The following is a 23,491-nucleotide window of genomic DNA, read 5'->3' on the forward strand; positions in this document are numbered from 1 at the left end:
ACAGCAAATCACACTGCCACGTGTGTACCTATGCAACAATCTTGCATGTTCTTCACATGTACCCCAAAACCTAAAATGTAATAAAATAAATAAATGGAAAAAAAAAAACAAAAACAATAACGTATCAATTGCTGGCCAGGCACAGTGGCTCACCCCTGTAATCCTAGCATTTTGGGGGGCTGAGGTGGGAGGATCACAAGGTCAGGAGTTCACAACCAGCCTTGCCAATATGGTGAAACCCTGACTCTACTGAAAATATTTTTAAAAATTAGCTGGGAGCAGTGGAACTTGCCTGTTGTCCCAGTTACTCCGAAGGCTGAGGCAGGAGAATCGCTTGAACCTGGGAGGTGGAGGTTACAGTGAACTGAGATCTCACCACTGCACTCCAGCCTGGTGGCAGGGCGAGGCTCCGTCTCAAAACAATGAAACAAAACAAAAAACAAATAACATATCAATTGCCTTAATAAAAACTGGGAATCATAGCCCTCCAATGTGACTGCCTCTTCCTTGTAGGGAGGGCAATATGCCATCCCATGCCTCATGCTTTAGAATTTCCAGGATTAGGTTATCTCCAGGTTATCTCTGAAAGCCTCTCTCTCCGCTTGAAAAGGAAATCAGCCGCTCTCCTTTCATGTGTGTCTGTGCCTAATGGGAGAGCCCACAGCACATCAGCAGCTCTCCCCAAACACACTGTTCCAAACCATAGTCTCAAACCTTTAATAAGACCTGATGTGCTGGTTAAAGGTTAAGAGTTCTATAGTTGATTTGGGACTACTGGCTTCTAAATCCCGCTTCACATACTTTGGAATGTATCTGATTACCTCAGCCAAACTTCAACATTAATTTCTTGTTTCATGTGAAATGCTCAAGCCCAGTTATTAGGCAGAAAATTATCTCTGAACCATCTAGTTTCGATCAGAGTGCCATGAAAGAAAACCATGTGGAAAGTAAGAGACAGGGGGATGAACTCCAAGTAGTTAATGAGTTATTTTTTAAGAAAATGGTCATGAATGCAAAAAATAAGAAAACTATTCTGTATTAAGATAAACTTGAGGTTATTACTCCAGCAGGGAAGAATGTGAGGCAGGCTGTGAGCTGAAGACTGATGAGGCTGGAATGAACACTGATAAAGCTTCAAAGGCATGTACAAATATATTAGGGGATGCCAGTTCTTTTTAAACTGTAAATCCCAAAATAAGGAAATCAGACAGTAGCTGGGTACAGCTCAAAGCAAACTGGACTGAAGGCCTGAACATTTGCTCTGCTTCTTACTAAAATATACATAACTTTGGAGATATCGCTACCTTTTCTGAGTCTTAGTTTTCTGGTTTGTAAAGCTAAATCATCTCTAAAATTCCTCTAGTTGTATGCTGTGATTCAACATACGTGAAAGGGAGGTCAGTCGCCATGGAGGTATGAGGGAGGTGACTAAGAATCAGTATTTTTTGAGCATCTACAAAGAGTTAAGCCTGGTACTCTACGCACTTTAAATGTACTGTCTCAATTTTCCCAACATCTGATGTGGTTTGTATTTGTTTTCCTTTATAAATGTGGAAACAGGGGTTCAGGGGAATGTTGGTAGCCTTATCTAAAGCATACAGGAAGTAAGACTAAGCACATTTGGAAGCCTCCACTTATCTGACCACAAGCTATTCCTCCCACAACCACCACCCCTGAGTTTTTTGTTAAATTAAGCTGTTTTCTTGATATGGTTGTTGTCTAGGTTATCCGATGTTGACATTATAAAGAACTAGTATCTAAGTGTTGTGCTTCACCAGTTAATGACTGGAGCTCATTAAGTCATCATAGGTTTGTATCTTTGAAATTGTTTCCACAAGCTGATATTCCCTAAGGAAACCACTTCCTCCTAAGCTGTCACTTCCAAAAGCATAATCCAGTAGCAGAAGTAGCAACCTGCATGACCTGTCATCACTGGCTATCCAGGAAGAAGTAGAGTAAGTAGTTCAGCATGTGGACCCCAGAGAAGCCTGGATCTGAATCCTATGGGTGAGACACACAGTATTGACAGTAAGACCTTGGGCAAGCTTCTGTGTCACAGCTTCCTCATCTGCAAAATGAAAAAGAGCTTCTACTTACAGGTATTCTGTGTCTTATGAGGACAAGTGAGGTCATGAATTGGAAGCGCATGGCAAGTGTTCACTGAGACTTAGCTAACAGCATAGCATGTTGCTGAGAGTACCATGAAGTGATCTCTTGAATGAAAATTCGTGGAGTAATGGGGTTAGCTCACAGAAAGACAATTTACCAAGACTTCCTTAGTTGAGGGACTTAAGTATTTTAGCCACATTTCAGAGCTATATTCAAATTTAATAAATATACATGATATTTTCTTAAGCAACTGAACTCCAAAATCTGTTTTTTCACCATTATCCATGCTTATTTTCTCAATTTTTCTTTGAGACTAGCTATTTCTGTTCACTAGGGGAGACTTTGAGCTATTTTCAGGATGTGGAGGTTCTGCCTTCTTTTGGCATGGAGCCATGATTAGGTAGCAAAAGAATCGGAAGCATCTCTCATCTTCTGTATCTATCATTATGGATAGATGAATCAAAAGGGAGACTGGGCTAAAGACCAGTCTGATTAGGGTAAGAGACAACCTCAGGATTTGATTCAAGAGATGTGGAAAATATAAGGGAAAAAAGTAGACATTCATTTCCAACTTTTCTTAATAAGGAGCTCTTTTTATGTTCCTGCCTTAGCTGGGTCTGGGGTCTCCAAAAAACAGAGCTTGAAGCAAAGTTGACATGCCAATACTTTATTGGGCGTGCAGTCCCAGGGAAGCAAGAGTGAATGGAAGGGAAGTGATGCGGGAAAGGAGGGGAAAGTTAATACAAGGTACTATGTTGTGTTACCCAGTTAGCCACAGCTTAAGAAAGTGCCTTGGAGTATTGGTCATGCAGAAAATGCCTAGAGAAGCCCTATAGAACCACCGTGTAGACCAGCCCAGCACGGGGAATAAAAGAGAGCATTTACTTGCCAATTCCTTCCCATCTACTGCCTCTCAAAAGTCAGAGTTAACTTTCCTACACCACTGTGTTACATTACCCAGCCCCTCTGGGAAACTGCTGGGGAAACCGGAAACAGGTCCCACAGTGTACTACATCTAGGGCTGGAAATAGTGAAGGGGCCAGAGCCTCCCTGAGTTCACGTGGGTTGCACACGGGCACCAAAACCGCTGAGGTCCTTCTGCAGTGAGTGCAGTGGAGGCCGTGTCAAAGCCAGGCTGTCACCTCTGTGGTTAGCAGACTAATAATGGTGGCAGCTGGGCTGGCTCTTCAGTGGACAAATGTCTATGCCTTGGGGAAGGGAGGAAGCAAATCTGGGAGGTATACAAACTGAGTCTGTAACACTCCCTAGCTGTACTTTATAGATCATTGTTTTTTTAATCGAAAATGCCCTTTCAAAGTCCCAAACAGATTTATCTCCTATCCAAGCTAATAACTACCACTTTCCCCTTTAAAAAGTATTTTCTCAAGAATCTGTCTTCTAATCTTAGAAATGTACCCTAGCCTCTTGTCAGTATTTCTTAATACCAAGAATCTGCTATCATCAGCTCTAACTAAGAACTGTCTTTTTAAATGAATAATTAGAATCAGCTTTTGTGCTTGGCAGGAAACAATGAGACTGTAACTGCCTGGTCCAATTCACTCTTTTCTGTGCTTTTGTATTTTCATTTTGAAATCTATATCCCCTTATTTTTTTAGACAAGAAAATTAATGCCCAGAGAAGATAAGAGCTGCCAAAAGTAGTTTAACAGTAACAGAAGTAACAGGGTGGTGACCAGCATATGACTGAAACTGAATCTCTGTCCTGCCGCTCATAGACCTGACCCCCAGGATTCCACATTGCAATTGGAGGTCTAGTCAAGGGCTCAGCCTGCTGCTCTTACTTCTTTTATGACCCTCTGTAGCCAGTCCTGCTAATTACCTTCTTAAATATTTTGCTTTGATTGCTCCTTTCTTATTCCCGCTTCTGTTATCCTAGCTTAATTCTTTATTATTTCTTTGGAAATCCAATTTTAGCCTTCTCCCTGGCTCACTTTCAAAACTATCCCTGCTTCCAGTCAGTCTGCAATCACCAATGGCAGATTCTCTATAAAGCACAACGTGTGTCGGGAAAGACTTCAAGACGGGGCTCCTGATTGAAGGACAGATGTCTCAATGAAGTTTTTAGGCAGTTGCATGAGAGCCGCTTGCTCAGTATGGTTTGGTCTCTCACTGTACTTAGACACGTGGTTACTAATTCTGGACTTGTCTACCAAATTCCCTTCCTTCTACCACATGATTATGGAATCATTTGTCAGTTAATTAAACACAAGAAAATTGTTTACCTAAATAAGTTTGTACTTTCAGCAATCTAGACAAAAATTTAAAATACACAGTGTTTATAGGTGACAGTTCCCAAGGTCACTTGATGTCATTTTGGCATTTCTGCTGGTTGGTTTTTTTTCACACGAGTCTATCTTCCTTAAAGATATTATCATATCTTGGTTACTACCTGGTTTTCTGCTCAGGTTAAAACAGTCATCAAAATGAAACTTTCAAGCTCAAGACAGGTATTAGAAGACATAGATGCAAGACGAATTTTAGAAAGGATATATTCTGATGCTTTTTTCTAACTAGTTTATCTTATTTTCTGATTAAGAAGAGATTTCCAAAAAAGCAAAATATAGTAAAATAAGATGTCCAATATTTCAGATTTTTTGATAACACTTTGATTTACCTTAAACCTTATGATGAAAATTGATTGTCAAAGATTTGTTTTCCCTCAGTCAACTTATCTCTCATTAAAAATTAAGTGCCAGCACTTGTTTTAAAAGTTGAAATAGATACTTTTGGTTTTAAACACTTGCAAATGTCCAACTGACCAGTGTGTCTAGAAGTAGTTAGGCATTTGTCTTTACAAGGAATATTTAAAAAATTGCTGATCTAAGCAAAGGAAATTAAAAACAACCACTCATTTTATCAAGCAAGCTGTATGTGTTTAATTTGCTAACCAAGATTAGAGTTGTTAGCCAAGTTAAAAATTCTTGAAGGAAGGGTGCATCACATGACTTTATTGTTCTCTAAGTAACTGCCTTTAGGACACTCAGCTTAAAATATCAAGCCCTTTCTTGTTTCTCCAATACTTAAGTTTCCCTAGAATTAATAAAAATAAGAGCAAAGCACTTTCATGCTACACCCCTCTAAGTATTTCTTAACTCCAAAATGGCAGTGTTCTTGGCTTCCGGAATGGCTGAGCTCCTAAAGCAGCACCATTTTTTGACATGGTCGAATGTGAATAACTTGGTTACCAGTTTCTTCACTTGTCAAACAAGCTCTCAAAGGGTCTCCTGAATTTTTGTTTTTGTTTTTTTCTTTTCTGAGTGGATGTTAGACAATAAGAGGAATCAAAGGCCCATTTTAGAAAGATAAATCTTCAAAACCATTCCTTAGATGAGTCCTTTGTGATTTACTTTTTTCTAAGTGAATTTATTCAAATGTTCTTAAAGTTCCCTTATTATAATTTGTTGAATGACTTCAATTGATAAGTAGCAGTCTATGAATGTCTTATTTTAGACTCTCAACATTCCCACAGTGTACTTTAGACATATTTAAAAGATTCTGCATGGCTTTTTCAATAGCTAAAATAAAATATTTCAGAACTTCATTATAGAATCATCAGATTTGATATGAACTGAAAAAAAAATGTACCCTTACACTTTTACAGATTAAAAGAGTTGATTCTTAGCCTTTTCCTTTATTTATGCCCTTCTTTGTGTTCCAACTTTGTAACTGAAAAAGAATTTCAAATTCCTTGATTCAGACATGGTGTCTGAGTTAAATAAAGGTGTTTATTTATTAAGGCATGCCTTTCCTTTGAATCCTAGACTGTTTCGTGGATGTTGTGGTGGGATTTGATGTCTCAACTCAGGAGAAAGGGCAGACTCTGCTCGAAGGTCAGCCTTGGATGGAAACCTACCTTCAAGACATCCTACGTGCCATCAGCTCCCTCAATGGAGTAAGCTGTGAGGTGGGCACAGAGACTCAGGTCAGTGTGGCTTTTCAAGTAACAAATGCCATAGAAAAATATTCTCCCAAGTTTGAGATCTACAGTGAAAACATACTGAACAGCTTAATGGATATAACAGTTAAAGGACCATCTCTTCTCAATGCAAACCTCTTGAATTCTCTATGGGATACATTTCAGAATAAATCAGCTGCTCGAGGAAAGGTAACATGGCTTTATCTTATTTGTTGGTCTGTGATTGCAATGAACTCCTTTTAACTCATTTTTATTTTTGAATGCTTTCTTAGGTGGTCCTTTTATTTTCAGATGGATTGGATGATGATGTTGAGAAACTTGAAAAAAAATCTGATGAACTTAGAAAAGAAGGTACTGAGTGTGGAGGACTTATTAACTTTATAATCTCGGAACTAAATTTCCAGGCTCTTAAATTTTGAATAACCCTGATTTTGGCAATTGCTGTATTCCGTATGTACTAGGCAGACCAAATGAGCTCTCAGAATATTTTGATGTCTACTTTCTTCTTCATGCCTTATATGTATGCAATAGCATTGAATACAAAGTCCTATCTTTTGTCTCATAATACTGTATTTCTTCTTCCTGACCTTTCCTGGAGAATGTTTCTTTGTCTCTCACCCCGCATTGTCTAATATTTCTCTAGTGTCAGCAAAACCGAACAGCATGTTTTTTCTTTGACCAAGGAATAAGAGTCAGTTTTCTTCCAACTCTCTTAAAGTTTCCAGAGTTGCAAGCATTGTTGGATAAGTTTACTCATGTTTTGGGGCTTTCTAATCAGTTCCTTCCTTCAGACCACAGATGGACCAACCATGGTGTTTGAGATTTTTAAGCTCTGGCACCAGGCTTTTGGCTTTTGAAATCAGAGGCCAGTCTGATTTATTGTCAGTTTTTATGAAACCATGGATCAGGGGAAGTGAAATACATCCACATATTCTTGTTTGACTAAGAATAGAAGTCCTCTTCTGTAAGTGGGTGCTGTTTCTGCCCCACCTACATCGCCTTTACTGGCAGATTCACCCATTCTCTAGCTGCTAACAACTCACAGCTTACTCCTTCTCAAGAATTGCCTTTGACCAGTACAGCTGCCTCACCTGGAAGGTTGCTCTCCACCCCATTGTTGGGCAGCAGATTAGATTACAGAGTTGGACCTTTGCCTCTGAATGACACCAGTGGTGTGGTGCAATTGATGCTCCAGAGCTTCCTGGGATCAGGCTAAATAAAGCTAGATTCCAGCTGCAACACTGTCTTGCTCAGCAGCTTCCCCTGTGCTATCCTGCTTTCCTCACTCCCGTTCTCCTGAAAGTGCTTCCTCAACAATATGTGTGCCTTCACATGCTCATCTCAGACTTTGTTTCTAGGGAACCTGACCTAAGATACTACTTTTCAGGTTACCTAATGGAGGTTGACGGGACTTTGTCCTTTCTATTTGGTTCTCTCTCTCTCTCCGATCTTAAACAAATTGCAAAATTCTCTGAGTTTACCTCTAGGGAGTAAGGGTTTTTTATTTATCCCTTATTTACTAATTATCTCTTGTTTCTATTCTCTCTGGTCTTGGCCTTTGTTCATGAGCTGTAATTAAGGTTTTAATTAAGACTGAAAAAAGATCCTAGAGTGCTTAGTTGGGATGGGTAGCGTTTTGTGTTTTGTTGTTGTTGTTTTTGGTGGTTGCTGTTGTTTTATTTCATTTCAGCTTTTCTTTTGTGGGGAAAAGATGTTTCTTTTGCAAACAACAGTAGAGTCTCTTCCAGGAGTGTTTTGGAATACCCAGAATTCTAAAACCAAACATTTTTCTTTCAATGCCCACTGAAAAATTAGTAAATGAGTATCAACTTTAGAAGCTATATTTTGAATAATATCCTCAGAAATTTAGATTCTTCAAATGGAAGAGAGAAAGAAATCACGGCAATAATGTTCTTTGAAGTGTCCAATTCTTTGAAAAGTGACCATCTTTGACATGGTCAAATATGGATAATTTGGTTTCCACTTTGTTCACTTGTCAAATTTACACCAAACAAGATCTCAAAGGATCTCCTGAATTTTTTAGTTCTGTTTTTATTCTTTAATAAAGAAAAGAAAGTGACTTTCAGATGGACAAGAAGTACCTCTCTCACTGGCTTCCCATCCTTTCACACAGGACTTTACTGGGTGCTGGGCCCTATGATCTATTGACCTAGGAAAGCTTCCTTACTTTCAGGCCAGGCATCAATATGTGTAAACTGTGCAATCACCACTGAGCAAGAAGAGACAAGGAAAAAATCCTTGATGGTGGATGTGGCTTTAAAACTTACGCACGTGGATTGGGGCTTGAATTAATTTATTAATTTTTTAGAATTTATTACCCTAGAATCTACTCAATGATTCTTTATTCTCACAACTTTGAAAATCTTTTATTTCTTAATTCATTGTTAGAAAATTGAAAACATTGTGTTTAGGATCATACGACTCATTTATTGGATGAGTCTGAAAGGAGAAGATTGGAGTCCCCTGATCCTAAGAAAACCAGTTATAAATAAAAGTTATATGCATGTTTCTTGCAAGTCAACAATCCCATGGTTATCACTCTTAAAATTTTACATTTTCTGGATATTATAAGAAAAATCAGATGAGAAAAGGCTTTTTTTTTCTTTTATAAGTAGATCCATTAGCATGCCTTCTCTTGATCGCTAAACACCAGTTGATGTACAAGCATTGCATATCCCAGCCCCCTCCACAACCTTTTTCTCCCCCTCCTCATTCTCATTCCAGAAGAATGATCGACTGTCCTGGTTTGTTTCAGACAAGATGGGAACTTTCAACCCTAGAACCAGGAAAGACCCAGGAAATGAGAACAAATTGGTCACCTTATTCTTAGGTGGTTCATTCTTTTTTTTTTTTTTTAATTGAAATAGAGTCTCACTCTGTTTCCCAGGCTGGAGTGCAGTGACACGATCTCATCTCACTGCAACCTCCGCTTCCCGGGTTCAAGCGATTCTTGTGCTCCAGCCTCTCCAGTAGCTGGGACTACAGATGCATGCCACCAGACCTGGCAATTTTTTTCTGTTTTTAGTAGAGTTGGGGTTTCACCATGTTGGCCAGGATGATCTCCATCTCCTGACCTCATGATCTGCCCACCTTAACCTCCCAAAGTGCTAGGATTACAGGCATGAGCCACTGCCCCAGCCTCTTTCTTCCACTGCAATGAATCATTCTGTTTTGCTGTCTTGGAACTTGAACCTCTCCAATATGTTTCTGAAACTTTATTCTCTCGATTTCTCTCTTCATCTACTCATTTTATGTAAAATCATATCATATAAATTTGTTTAAGAAGGTGTTCTTGACTCTCAGCTAAGTCCTTGGATATTTATCTATTCTGCTTCATTGGTACCCAATTCTCATCAAAGAGTTCTTTACGCATCCATAATAAAATGAGAAAAAATGTTCCCAATGGAGTCAGGTTTACATGAAGCTAAATGTATTTGATTTTAAAACTGGCCTTTATTCCAAGATTATATCTTTAGCATATTTTTATTGTCAAAATAGCCTTTGAATGTAGGCTATGGAATTAGGCTATCTGGGTGAAAAATCTAAAACTACCACTTATAGGCCGTCATTTAACCTCTCCAACTGTGTTTACTTATCTGTAAAATAGGACTATAATTAGACATGCCAATAGAGTTATACCTTACAAATAAGATAATGCATGTAAAGCCCTTACCCATTTTCCAGGCACACAGTTTCTATCAACAAATGATAGCACTGTTGTTGTTGAATTATCTCTTCCACCATGATGATGGTCAGATTTATTACCATGATTATTTAATGTTCTTACGTAGCAAAATAAGTCATTGGCAACCTGTGGTTTAGTCCTAAGCAGCTTTATTTGCTATAATCTTCCTCATAAAACCCCAAATCCTCCGAGCCACAGCTGTTTTTGATGGTGTGTCATCTGTGTCTTACTGCCTGACAATAGGCCTCTTACTCTTTCACTACTTACAGTTCCAACTGGGTTATTGATGTCTTATCACATCATGTAGAGCTATGCTTTTCAAACCTTAATGTGTGTACAAATCACCTGGGGATTTTGTTAAAATACAAATTCTGATTCAGTAAGTGTGGGTTGGGCCCTGGGATTCTGTATTTCTGATAAGCCTGCAGGTGATGCCAGTGCTGCTGCTTCAAGGATCCCCCACTGAGTGGCAAAAATGCAGAACATGTATTTTCAGTTTTTAATACAGGTTTTTGCTATTGCCCAGGCTGGAGTGCAGAGGCACAATCACAGCTCACTGCAAGCTCAACCGCCCAGGCTTAAGTGATCCTCCCACCTTAGCCTCCCATGTAGCTGGGAACACAGGCATGTGCTACCATGCCCAGCTAATTTTTAAAAAGTTTTCCATAGAGATGGGGTCTTGCCATGTTGCCCAGGCTGGAGTTTCTTGATATGTGAATTTCTCTGTCCTTTAGTATGCTCTGTAGACTTCTTAGAACTGTCTCCTTCAAATCAGGGAACTGGAAGTTCTGTTAAAATTTTCCCTGTCTCCAATTTAATTACTTTTGAAAAATGTAATTCCTTTTGTGCTCTTATTATAGTCTTGTCACTTGTAAGGTTTAAATCATGCGGTTGGGGGAAGTGGACAGTAAAATGACTGTTCTCTTGCAACTCTTCCTAGAATAACAATTTAAATATGCTTGCAAAAAAATAATAATAACCAAATCCACCTCACCTGGAACATCGTAAACTCTGTTGGATAGGCCTGAATGCCCTGATCACTGTTGCTGTGGATGGACCTGCTGATTCAAGTGACTTGGCTGATCTTCCCTATATTGAATTTGGGAAAGGCTTTGAGTACAGGACACAGCTCTCTATTGGCATGAGAGATCTTGGGAGCCGGCTGTCAAAGCAGCTGGTAAGTCATTCTAAAAAGACTGGTGAGCTTAAATTTTCAATTATTTTGTCTATAGGTTTAATATTTATGCTTTAGAATTTGAACTTACCCTGTATATTTGGGAATGAAGAAAGGTGTTTATGAATTAGTGAACAGCCTAAATAAGAGGGTTTGTTTGGAAGAAATGTAGTATAGTTAAGAGACATCAAAGCATGTTTAATTTATATGCTTGGCCAAAAATGAGGAGGAGGAAAGAGGGAAAAAGAAAATTTAAAGAGCACCCACAATCACGTCCAAATTATAGCCAAAGAACGTAAGAGACAGAATCTGAGATGCAAGTGAGAATCGGCCATTACCTCCACCTGCCAATTTTCACACCCCTTGCATATCCTAGGCATAACAGTTTTCCGCTCTGAGTGTAATTCTAATGTTGAAGATGTGTATTTTTCCTGGGACAAGGCCTATAAACGAAAGCAAATTACATTTGGAGTTAAACTAGAGAAAGCAATCTGCTCTAAACCTGGAGGAAAGGCCTGGTGCTGGTAAACCTCACATGTTGTGCTTTATGAGCAATTGAAAGATTTTTAAGGGTTGTGACTCTTTGAGATTGTGTGTGTGTGTGTGTGTGTGTGTGTGTGTGTGTGTGTTTTGAGACAATCTCGCTGTATTGTCTAGGCTAAAGTGCAGTGGCATGATCTCCGCTAACTGCAACCTCCGCCTCCCAGGTTCAAGCAATTCTTCCTGCCTCAGCCTCTGGAGTAGCTGGGATTACAGGCGCCCACCACCCTGCCCAGCTAATTTTTATATATTTAGTAGAGATGAGATTTCACCATGTTGACCAGGCTGATCTGAAACTCCTGACCTCACCTTATGTTCCATTTTTAAACCTAATGCCTAAGTAAGATGCATCTCAATCATATTTGTTTCGAAAACATACAAGAATTCAAACCTGAGTGGTAAAGCATCAGCAAGCTCTATGTGACTCTACTTTTACTTTAATGAATGGCTAGTAATTTTGTAATTTGCTTATAACTTATAAAATCTTTAATTGGTAAATGAGAACACTTTCCAAGGAAGTGCTGGCTCCTGCTATTTTCCACCTATAATATATATATATACACATATATATACACACACACATATATATATATATTTAAGCAGCTTGTTAAGTGTCATAATTATGTAAAAATAATTACGTAAAGAATATGAAAGTTTTGTTGGAATTCCTTTCTACATGGGAAGACAGTGTTCGTTTTTACAAAACGTATTTTTTTTCCTGTCAATCGCTCTTTGAAATCTGTTTAGTAATTCATAAAGGAAGGAAATTATTCTTCAAACCTGTCAGTTTTTGTATATCATATAAATGGAATACTCTACAAGGAAAAAGTTAATCGTAGGTCAGTTTTAATGTTAATAGTAATAGATTTGATGCTGTAGAATTTGGGTGATCCAAAGATAATTGGTGTTATCTAATATGAAATCATAGTATCCATTTTGTTATTGTTTCCTTTCACACATTTCCAGTTTTATTGCTTTTTCTGAAATTGTCAGGAAAAAGAATTTCGTAGTGTCAGAAAAGGAATGTTATATAGTAGGAAACAATCAAATGGAGAAAACTGCTAAATGGCTATAACAAAAGATTTTCATTTTTCATTGCACTAGAAATTTATTGAAAACCTTCACAATACAGAGATTGATTCTACGCTACTAAAGTGAAGTATAACATTTATTGAAAATATACTTTTTCTAAAAGTAAGTCTGATGAGTTAATTGTGAAAACGTAAAGCATTTATATCATCTATTCAGGGGATGACTAGGTATGACCAGGATGAAATTTATTCACATTTGAAAATATATAGATTTTTTGACCAGAGTATAAAGAGGAATATTCTCCCATGCTCCCATCCCTTAGAGCAAGTGCTTCCAAAATATTACACATGTAATTTGTGTTTTTGAAATCCTGTCAGAATTGTTCTGGAAGAGTTTACCATTGGAGTTAGTTCCAAGATATGTTACATTGGGCATTGTCTAAATTCTCTAGCATACCAAGGTTTGACAAAATGAGGAAAATAGCATGCATTCATTTTATTGAACAAAATGCTGGAGGAAGAATTCATAGGAAAATCGACAATATCTTGGTCAATGCTAGGATGAGGTGAGGCAGGGACAGACAACCACACTAATCAGTTGGCATGCAGTCAGTTTGCCACAGCTAAACTGATACCAATTTGAAAACACAAACATTTTTGAGTTGATTTGGAATATCTCCAATGGTGGAGAGTGCCGATCATGTAAAGCCCTTACCCATTTTCCAGGCACACAGTTTCTATCAACAAATGATAGCACTGTTGTTGCTGATTACCTCCTCCACCATGAGGACGGTCAGATTTATTACCGTCATTATTTAATATTCTCACCTAGCAAAATAAGTCATTGGCAACCCAATGTTGGTTTTCTTTGCAATAATCATATTCATAAAACCCCAAAGCCTCTGAGCCACAGCTCTGGATGATGGCATGTCATCTGTTCCTAATTGCCTGACAATAGGCCTCTTACTCTTTTACTACTTATAGTTCCAACCAGGTTATCAATGTCTTATCAGATCATGTAGCAATGTGCTTTTCAAACTTTAACGTGTGTACAAATCACGCCTGGGGATTTTGTTAAAATACAAATTCTGATTCGGTGGGTGTGGGATGGGCCCTGAGATTCTGTACTTCTGGAAAGGAAAGATTTCTAGAAGGAAAGATGGAAGCAAAAAAAAAAAAAGTTTCATGCATTCTTTCTAAAGCACAGTCATGTTAATGGTGATCAGGCTTCTGAAACTGTGGTGGAAGTCTGGATCACATGGTTGAACATGTATACATGATTTGAGAAGCAATACCACCAAATGTAATGTATTTCTTATCCTCTCCCAAGGTCAATGTTGCAGAAAGGACATGCTGCTGTTTGTTTTGCAAGTGCATTGGAGAAGATGGCACAATGGGAGATTCTGGACCATCAGGAAAAAAGGTGATTTTAGTTCAGATTTATGGGTTACTTTGAGTTGTAGTATGTCCTTCAGACATGGGTTTAAGTAGAAATAAGGGGTAATTTTTAACTTCTAAATAGAGCCTCTTAGGTAAGAGTTTATTATACTCCTCTTTTTATATGTTAAATTAGATAGTCATGGATTTTCCTTGGCATTTTAAATTGGATTCTTTTTAAAAAGTTTTTGTAAAAGTGTCAGGAGCAACTGTTAAGATCCGTGATTATCCAGTATTCTAGTACTGATGACAATGATGCAGAAAAATCAGCTGTAATTCCTCATGTTGAATAATGAAAGCATCCTTCACGTGACTAAGGCATTTCAGCATTCATTTTATTTAATGATGGTAGAGTTATTAAAATCAAGCAGAAGATATTTTGTGTAGTCTGCTGAAAATGCGGCTAGATCAGATCACTCTCCTATAGCAAAAGATGTTAAGATGTCTCATTCAGCTTTAGCCAGGTCGAAATGTTATCACAGATATATAAACAGACGCAGCCTCAGTATTTTAAAACAGAAACCGAAAACATTGATTCATATATTTCCTAACCAGAAAAAGTGTTTGTATCCTTATGTAAAAATATTATTTTGAACTTTAAGAAACGTTTAAATACATATAAACACTACGAATATGTTAATGATTTCAATACAGTTTGTTTACATGTGTGTTTGATTCTTGAATAATTTATAGATAGCACTATAACTTCCAAATCACCAGGGCTATGTCTCTGAACAAAATAAATTATTTTCTGAATGTTCCAGCTTCATGTAAAGAGAATGGTAGATTTTTTTTAAACAGGACTCAAAGAATGGAAAGAAAGGTATTTGGTCTATTTTTCTATGTGTAGCATAAATCCTAAAAGATTTTTTAATAAAGGGAGAATAATTCTGGTTTAACACTGGCAAATATGACAGTGTTGACTTGAATGTTTATTTTGAAAGAAGCTTGGCAACTATGCTTAAATCCGGAGTTACAGTATTAACGGTTGTCACACACACACCTCCCCACTTGAGTTATCTGGATACTTGTCTCAAAATTCCATTTCTTTTTATATATGTAAATGCAACCTACATTGGGAAGGAGGGACTATTTTTTTAAGGTATTCATTATACTTTAAGTTCTGGGGTACATGTACAGATTGTGCAGGTTTGTTACATAGGTATACATGTGCCATAATCGTGGTTTGCTGCACCCATCGCCCCATCATCTACATTAGGTATTTCTCCTAATGTTATCCCTCCCCAATACCCCACCCCCTGCTATTCCTCCCCTAGCCCCCACCCGCCATGCCCTGTTGTGTGATGTTCCCCTCTCTGTGTCTGTGTGTTCTCATTGTTCACCACCCACTTATGAGTGAGAACATGCGGTGTTTGGTTTCCTGTTGTTGTGTCAGTTTGCAGAGAATGATGGTTTCCAGTTTCATCCATGTTGGAGGGACTATTTCTTTCAAACCCTTACTATTCCACGTGAGGTAAAATTGTAAAATTGAATTTGGTTTGGTAACCTCTGATTTTTGGTCCATGGATGCAAATGTTTTCTTCCTTTCCTTATTTCCAGGGACCTCCAGGTTTTAAAGGCAGTGAAGGCTACCTGGGAGAAGAGGGAATTGCTGTAAGTCAAGGCTCTTTTTACCTCCATTTATCCCTAAAAGCATACCTACAATATGAACTTCCTTGAGTCAATTCAGAGGGAAGCAAGAAAAGTGAGATTCTAAGGATTCATGTACAGAATCTCAGATCTTTTATCCTCATTGAGCTTTGCTTCTGGTGGTCATTAGTGATTTATTGACCTGTCTCTTCTTTGACTACCCACCAACATTGCACAATGATTCAATGCAGAAGTTACCTTCTTCGCTAGGGAATCACTGCTATTTCCCCCATTCTGGAGTGTTCTGCAAAGGTAAACCAGCTCACCACGTTGTTTATCAAGGACCCCATTCTTTCTTGTATTTGCTTATCCTTCAATCTTCCCATCAACCCATCCATCCAAACATGCATTTACCAATTATATATTAAACATCTTACCATTCACTACATTATTTTTCAGAGACCTCACACACTAACATATTCATTCATTTGTTCTTTGAACAATATATGTTAAATATGTGATCATGGGCCAGGCACAGTGGTAGGCTTCAGCAATAAGAAAAATAAAAGGAAAAATATGGCTTCTGCCTCCAGGAAACTTGCAAACTAGTAGAAAGGCAAATGAGACAACAGTGATTCTTGTTGTTATACACAAGGACTAGACTAGAAGTATAGAGACATGCAAAGGAGCATGGCAGAACAACTCACAGTTACCTAACAGCCTTGGCTGAAGTTGGGGCTTGAGAGGGGAAGGCTGCAAGCAAGGAGTAATGCTTGGGCAGACATTTGAAGGATGATTAGGAATTTCTGCAGGCAAAGTTTGGGGGAACATTGTGTTCAAGGACATGTATCTGAGTCAGAGAGGATCATGTTCATAAAATGACATGTGGTCAACATGGCTGGAACCCAGGTCACTGCAGGAGGAAGGTATATGTGGCAAGCAAGACTCAGGAGTCTTGAATACCCTGCTGAAGATTTGGATTGTGTCTTCTAGTTGATGGGCAGTCACTGAATGGTGGTAAGCACAGGGATCAAAATTATGGGAGTGTTTAGAAAGCCTGCTCAAGGAACATTACAGATAAGGTGAAGGTTACGGGTAAGTCTTGCAGTCATAGGTGCAGGACAGGTCCTAAGTTGGGCTTGGGACAGTGTGACTAGATATATTAAGAAGGTTGGAAGGACATAACTTGCTTACCACTTGGTGAGAGAGAAGCCTCATGCAGGCAATTTGCAGGTGAGATGCAAAGCAAACCCTGTCATCAGGGTATCTCTGATTTATTTCCACTCTTAATTTTTATAAGCAAGAATTCTGGATTTTGAACCATGAGCAGTCACACATTTTTTTGGTAACAAAAAATTTGTCAAGTTTTCAAGACCGATCCAAGATTACAATAGAAAAAGCTCATTTGAATTGTGCCCTTTTTCAGGGAGACAGAGGAGCCCGAGGACCATTGGGAGAGCAGGGTACTAAGGGATGCCATGGCACCAAAGGTCCTAAGGTAAGGATTGCATGAGAATGGAGCTTTCTCAGTATTAATTCCATTTTCCTACACTAACTATTGCTGTCCTTTTATTTTCAGGGAAACAGGGGACTAAATGGCCAGGAGGTATGGTACCAGGCACATCCATTTATCTACCCATGTATTACCTAGAAATATTTTTATTTTTGAGATTATTGGTCAGTAAATGATACAAATGAAGTTGCCGTTGACTTTCCTTTTTTATTGCCAGCCATTTCGTTTCTTCCTCTCTTTCATTACAGGTAGCATATATTATTTGTTGATAGTCTCTATTACTGAGTAACCTTTAATATTACCTAGGCCCACCCTAACAAAGAGGCTGTTTGTGAAACACAAAAGTAGAGTTTTTGTTTGGCATCTGACTTCTTTGCACATGCATGGGATGTACTCCGTCCTAATCCTATCTGTCTTTTCAGGGAGAAGTTGGGGAAAATGGAATTGATGGATTAAACGGAGAACAGGTAGAGCCTTCTTGTACCATAGATACCCTTCTGAGCTATTTACCATTATGAAAATGAGAATTCTGTTAATAGCATTCCCTTCTTATTTTTTTAGGGTGATAATGGTCTTCCTGGAAGAAAAGGAGAAAAGGGTGATGAGGGATCCCAGGTAGGGATTTAAAAAGGACGAACATAAAAATTGTACTAGGGATTAAAGGTATGATTAACAGAGTAGAAGAGCTACCCTGGGTATATCTATGAGCTATGCCACAAAACTGTTTTGTGACAAACAATCATAAAACCTCAATCACATACAACAATGAACATTTATTTCTTATGTTTCTGAGGGGTCCAGCTGATCGAGGCTGAACATGGCTCATGTCTGTAAGGTGGCCAGGGACTTCCTTCCATATGTCACTTACCCTCCTGGGACCAGGAGCTAGCCTAACCATGCTACCCATGACCTTTTTATGCCCATGGCAGAAGCACAGGAAAGCAAATGGAAACATACTAGAACTCTCAGGCTTCCTTTGGACCGAGGCTCAGAACTCTCTCAACACTTCCATCTCTCTCTGTTGGCCAAATCAAGGCATATTGCCAAACTCAGAAGAAGGAAATTTTATCCACCACTGTTGGAAGTCATTGCAGTTACATGACAAAGGACACAGACATAGGGAGTGGTGAAGAATTTGGGCCATCAATGACAAGTAGCTACCATAGTAAGAACAGACGTAGGATGTTGACCAGGGTCAGTGGTGCCAGGCAGCACATTGAAGAGTGTGTATCACTCATTCCACCTAGAATGAATACCAACAGCAGCCATATTTTCATCCTCGACTTTGTCTTTAGAGTGTGAAGAATTGAGTCAGAAACAACCATCTTGGGCAAAGTGCGTATTATTTTTGAATTCCAGTTGCCTTATAAAAAAAAAGATAAGGAATGCCTGGTTTGTAAAACATTTGTGAAAAAAAAGATGACAAGTGTGTCTGGAACACAAAGTTCACCACTGTGGCAAATAATTGAGTTCACTATTAAATTATTTATATGGCACTTGAAACTAACTTTTTGGTTGTTCATCTTTCCAATTTAAAAAGAGCCTTGGTAGAAAAATACTTGATTATTCACACCTGGGAGAAGAAAAGCTCTTAGTTTGTGTCAATTTTATTAAAACTTCTTGTCTTGTTCTTCTTCTGATTTGTATGAACTTTAGGGAAGCCCAGGGAAGAGAGGGACTCCTGGTGACCGTGGCGCAAAGGGCCTGCGAGGGGATCCCGTAAGTGCTTGGGCTGTGTGGGCTGTGAACTGGAGTTAGGGCTCAATTCCTGTCAGTACTTCCGATAGGGAGTCTTGATATCAAGGTACTACACTAGCAACCCTGAGTTTAAAACATCACAGGCATAATCATAAAGTTTTAAATTCAGCTACCTGTGCTTGATCTTCATATACTGAATGAGTATGAGCTGTGAAAAGCCCTTGCATGACTTTTGCAAATGATACATACTCAGAATTGTTCTTGTGCTTCAAAATGTTCAAGAAATTCCACTCCACTTCATTATCTTCCAAGCACCTCAAAATATGGACAGAATGAGAAAAAGCCATCTTTTTTTTTTTCCTGTTTTCGTGTTAGTCCGTTCTCACGTTGCTAATAAAGACATACCTGAGTCTGGATAATTTACAAAGGAAAGAGGTTTAACTGACTCATAGTTCCACATGGCTGGGGTGCCCTCACAGTCACGAAGAAGAGCAAAGGGACGTCTTGTATGGCGGCAGGCAAGAGAGCTTGTGCAGGGGAAATTCCATTTATAAAACCATCAGATCTCGTGAGACTTACTCACTACCACGAGAATAGTATGGCGGAAACCACCCCCATGATTCAATTACTCCACCTAGTCCCACCCTTGACATGTGGGATTATTACAATTCAAGATGAGATTTGGAAGGAGACACAGCCAAACCACTATCAGTTATCCAAGAGTTTTTCTCAATTAAGAATATCAGCCTCATTTCCTGTAACCCAAGCTGAGTAGAATTATATCAGTCAAAACTTATGACATAAAGGCACTGCTCTTGCAGGGGCACAACCCAGTTGACTAGGCATGACCCATGTTAAAGAAAAAGGAAACGAAAAAGACATACACCAATATACAGGAAATATGCCAAGTCCAATAGAACATCAGTACTATAGGATTTTCATCACCATATGCGCTTAAGTCTCCAAAACCTTAATGAATTAGGACTTAGTTTTGCTTTTAAATGTTTATTGAACTGTAACATACATCAGAAAAGTCCCTGAATTATAAATACACAGCTTAATGAATGTGAATACACCTGTGTAGTCAGCACAAGGTAAAGAAACAGAACATTACCAGCATCCCAGAAGCCCCTTCATGCCCATGGCAGCCACTACTCACCCTCCCCAAGGTAATCACTATCCTATCACTATAAATCAGTTTTACTTGTTCTAGAACTTTATATAAACGGAATTATATAAGTGTCTGTCTTCTTTTCTGGCTTCTTTTGTTTTGTGCTTATAAGATTAATCTATGTTGTATATAACAGTTCATTCAGTCTCATGGCTGCATTGCATAGTATTTCATTGTGTGAATATACCATGATTTATTGATTATACTAATGCTATGTGAGTTGTTCCCAGCTTTTGCTTTTGTAAATAGTGCTGTTATGAATATTCTTATATATGTCTTTTGATGTATTTTTGTACATATTTATAAATGGGGTCTCTGTTTTAAGAGTAGAATTTCTGCATTATAACGTGTGTGTCTATACTCAGATTGTCTTTATAGCTGAATGGTTTTCAAAAGTTTGTACTCATTTATATTCTTACTAGCAATGTATGGGAACAGTGTACTATACACTCATCAGAATGGTTACAATTTATAAAAAAAAATAATACCAGGTACTGATAAGGATGTGAGACAACAGGGAGTCTCATGAGGGTTTTTTTTCTTTAATATATCCTCTTATATACAATAGGTTGGTCACAGAAGGAATTCGATGCAATATATATGAACACGTAAATGTTAGGCAACTGTATTTAAAAAGCAGAGGAACTGGTGCATGAAGAAAACATTGTTGACTAAGTGACATCTTCTGATAATAGTGGCATCCTGAGAATTTTCAGACTTCAAAGAATCTAATTTAGAACCAAAGAACTATCCACAAATAAGCATAATTTAGAAATATTAGTTCAAATACAAAGACATTTCAGTCATCCATATATGATGACCAGAAATTCATTTGGGATATTGCTATACAACTTCCATTGACTTTGATCAGAATTTCTCCTAAGCTGTCTGCTAAAGATCATGTGGTTATGTAACATATTTAAAAGAGTCTGAATAATGTAAAGAGCTGTCTGTTTTAAAAGAAATATTTTATGACTTCTAATGGTAAAACAACTCTGCTTTTTTTACATATGGCTTCAGTGGATTACTATTTCAGGAAAAAATTGGGATAAATATAATAGAACACACACATGATCCATTTATGCTTAGGAAAGCATGCAAATGGCACAATTTTTTGAAAATCTAAGTTCATTCAGATAGGATTTATGATCACGTGGAAGCTCATTTGGCTGTTTGGAATTTCCCACTTGACTAGAAGTATTTTTTTAATCCTAAGAAATGTTGGGGGAAAGAGTTAAATCATTTGTGTCATCTACTGAGGCTAGTAAGATTCATTTTGACAACATATTATTATAAGCCCATGTTTAATTGTAAATTTGTGGTAAGTAATGCTTTCTTGTCCAGTTGTATACATATAGAAAGACCAAATCGGTTCATATTCAAATGGACCAACTGGTCTCTATGCAATTTGGGTTGTTATTTTTGGTAAAATATGCTAGTATATGATTCTTTTTATGTTATCTCTTCAGGTAGTTTAGAATTGAACCGCAATAAGAGGCTTTTATGTCCAGTGGAATAAAATTCTGGACTTTACATTACCTCTGCTTTCCTTACTTGCTTTCCCACCAAAATACAATTTTCTGATATTGTAATTTAGGTATACCCTGCTTGGAGAATTTAAGAGACAAGTATTTAAACTTAAGGGAGAAAAAGAAGATGCAGAAAATGATATTTGGCTTTGGTAGGTGGAGGAAAGAAGCAATTTCTCACCTACATTTTAGTAATATTAGTGTTATAAAGTAAATTCCAAACCCATCTTTTTCACACCATTAACTTATAAGTTCTGTAAATACAAAACCATTTGTTTAAAAAGCTTACTAAGTATCCGAAACAATGACATGTCCCTGCTGGTGACCGCAAATTACTTATTGATTGATGAAGGTAATCTGAGCTGCTATCAGCCCAGCAGCTCCATAGCTGGCACTCAGCAGGACTGGATAATTGTTGTCCTTTCTCAATTTATTGGAGCATTGACTGAATTGACTGGCTCAGTTGACCGTCTCAGCATCATGGAGACACAGCTCTGTTTGTGGTTCGTATGACTCAAGAAAGACTTCGGTTTGGCCTGTTAAAGATAATAGCCCACAATGTGTGCTTGTTTTCAGTCAGTTCCTGGGAATTATTTGCATGAATATTGGGAAAAATGCAAAATTTCAGGATTTTTTGAAAACAGGAAAAGTAGGGGTGAACATATGGAGGTAGCACATGGGAGTACCCTGGTGTCCAGGAAGAGAAAGAGGGAGCCTTTCTCTTTCTCAGGTAGAGTCCTCAGCGTCACTCAGTGTGCTTACTATGTTCTCAGGGTGGAACCCATTACAAATGTTTGTCTTTTCCCAAGGGTATGGGAAAATAAAATCTACCAGCTATCAAGTATAACTTTGCCTAGTCTCCAAGAAAAAAGAGGAAAAGTTAAGAGAAGGGGTGGCAGTAACAAGAGGGAGTAGGGTTAAGAGTTACCATGCACATGAGTCACATCACCCTTGCTTGCCTTAGCTGTGCCTCCTATGGAGAGCTCTTTCTCCCCACACACTCACCTTAGGTCTCTATTCTCTCTATGATCATGTCAAACATGGGAGGAAAATACTTGTAAGCCATCCGTAATTTTAACCTATTTCTGCTTTCAAATGGGTTGGACTTGTCAACTTCTTGAGAAACAGCTAAATGTTATAAGTAAATTATATTTTTGGGAGAAATGTTCAAACGTACTAATTTTTCTCCTTATTTTCTATTTTTTAGGGAGCTCCTGGAGTTGATAATAGCATAGAAGGACCCGCAGGCTTGAAAGGAGAACGTGGAAGACAAGTAATTATGTAGGCTTGTAAAATGTCGAGGCAACAACTGTGAGGCTCAGGTTCTTGGTAGAATATGAAATGCTTAACAAAAAAATTGGAATTGAAGTGGTTATACTTGGGTACAGAAAACTACTGTTAGGAGCAAAATGATCTTTTCTCCTGCCTGTGTACCACTCTGGGGCTTGAGAAACATTCTTGTCTTCCTCCTCTAAATTTGGGTTGACTTGATTCACCAAGACACATCCTCGAGGTCTTCGTTCATGAATATAAACATTGGAACTCTAACTTAAAATGCAGGTCTAGCTGATAGAACTGTGCTAGCAAAAGAGTTGTTGGCCTTTCCAGTATCTGGAGGTAACATACCCTAAAAAGACATATTAGTAATACATGATAAAAACAAGATCAGGTAGATAGACGTGGTCCACACAATCAAGAAAAGTTTGTTGGCATTAATCTCTTAAGTCACAATGTGGTCATCAAAACCTGTTTTCAGTATTTAAAAATGGTTATCTAAAAAAATGTATGTCACTGGATTTTTTAAAGTAACGTTCTCTTGATGACTGTAAATCGGGAAGAAGTGTGATGTAGTAGAAAGAACTTTGCTTTGGAGACAGGCCTACGTCCTAGCTCATGCTCTGTCACTTACCAACTCTGGGCCTTGGGCTACTTTCTGTAAACCCCAATTTTCTCATCTGCAAAATAGGGTGAATAGCCTACTTTAGAAGCCGATGATGGGGACTTAATGATATTTAATTTAATGATATAACCTTCAGTAAATATTATCTGCCATTATT

At 38.2% G+C, this 23,491-nt stretch overlaps 1 protein-coding gene across 1 annotated transcript in view; it reads left to right on the forward strand.

The window, feature by feature from the left end:
• COL6A6 (collagen type VI alpha 6 chain) overlaps positions 1-23,491 on the forward strand; it is a 148,617-nt gene that overhangs the window by 57,666 nt on the left and 67,460 nt on the right. Inside the window, exons 10-20 of the mRNA XM_017510156.2 lie at positions 5,891-6,234; positions 6,318-6,396; positions 10,774-10,928; positions 13,827-13,919; positions 15,494-15,547; positions 16,950-17,021; positions 17,103-17,129; positions 17,459-17,503; positions 17,598-17,651; positions 18,693-18,755; positions 22,642-22,707. Of these exons, the coding sequence (XP_017365645.1) occupies positions 5,891-6,234; positions 6,318-6,396; positions 10,774-10,928; positions 13,827-13,919; positions 15,494-15,547; positions 16,950-17,021; positions 17,103-17,129; positions 17,459-17,503; positions 17,598-17,651; positions 18,693-18,755; positions 22,642-22,707 (1,052 nt within the window). The remainder of the gene's footprint in view (positions 1-5,890; positions 6,235-6,317; positions 6,397-10,773; positions 10,929-13,826; positions 13,920-15,493; positions 15,548-16,949; positions 17,022-17,102; positions 17,130-17,458; positions 17,504-17,597; positions 17,652-18,692; positions 18,756-22,641; positions 22,708-23,491) is intronic.

Source organism: Cebus imitator, unplaced genomic scaffold, assembly GCF_001604975.1.
Source record: "Cebus imitator isolate Cc_AM_T3 unplaced genomic scaffold, Cebus_imitator-1.0 Scaffold432, whole genome shotgun sequence".
Classification (NCBI taxonomy): domain Eukaryota; kingdom Metazoa; phylum Chordata; class Mammalia; order Primates; family Cebidae; genus Cebus; species Cebus imitator.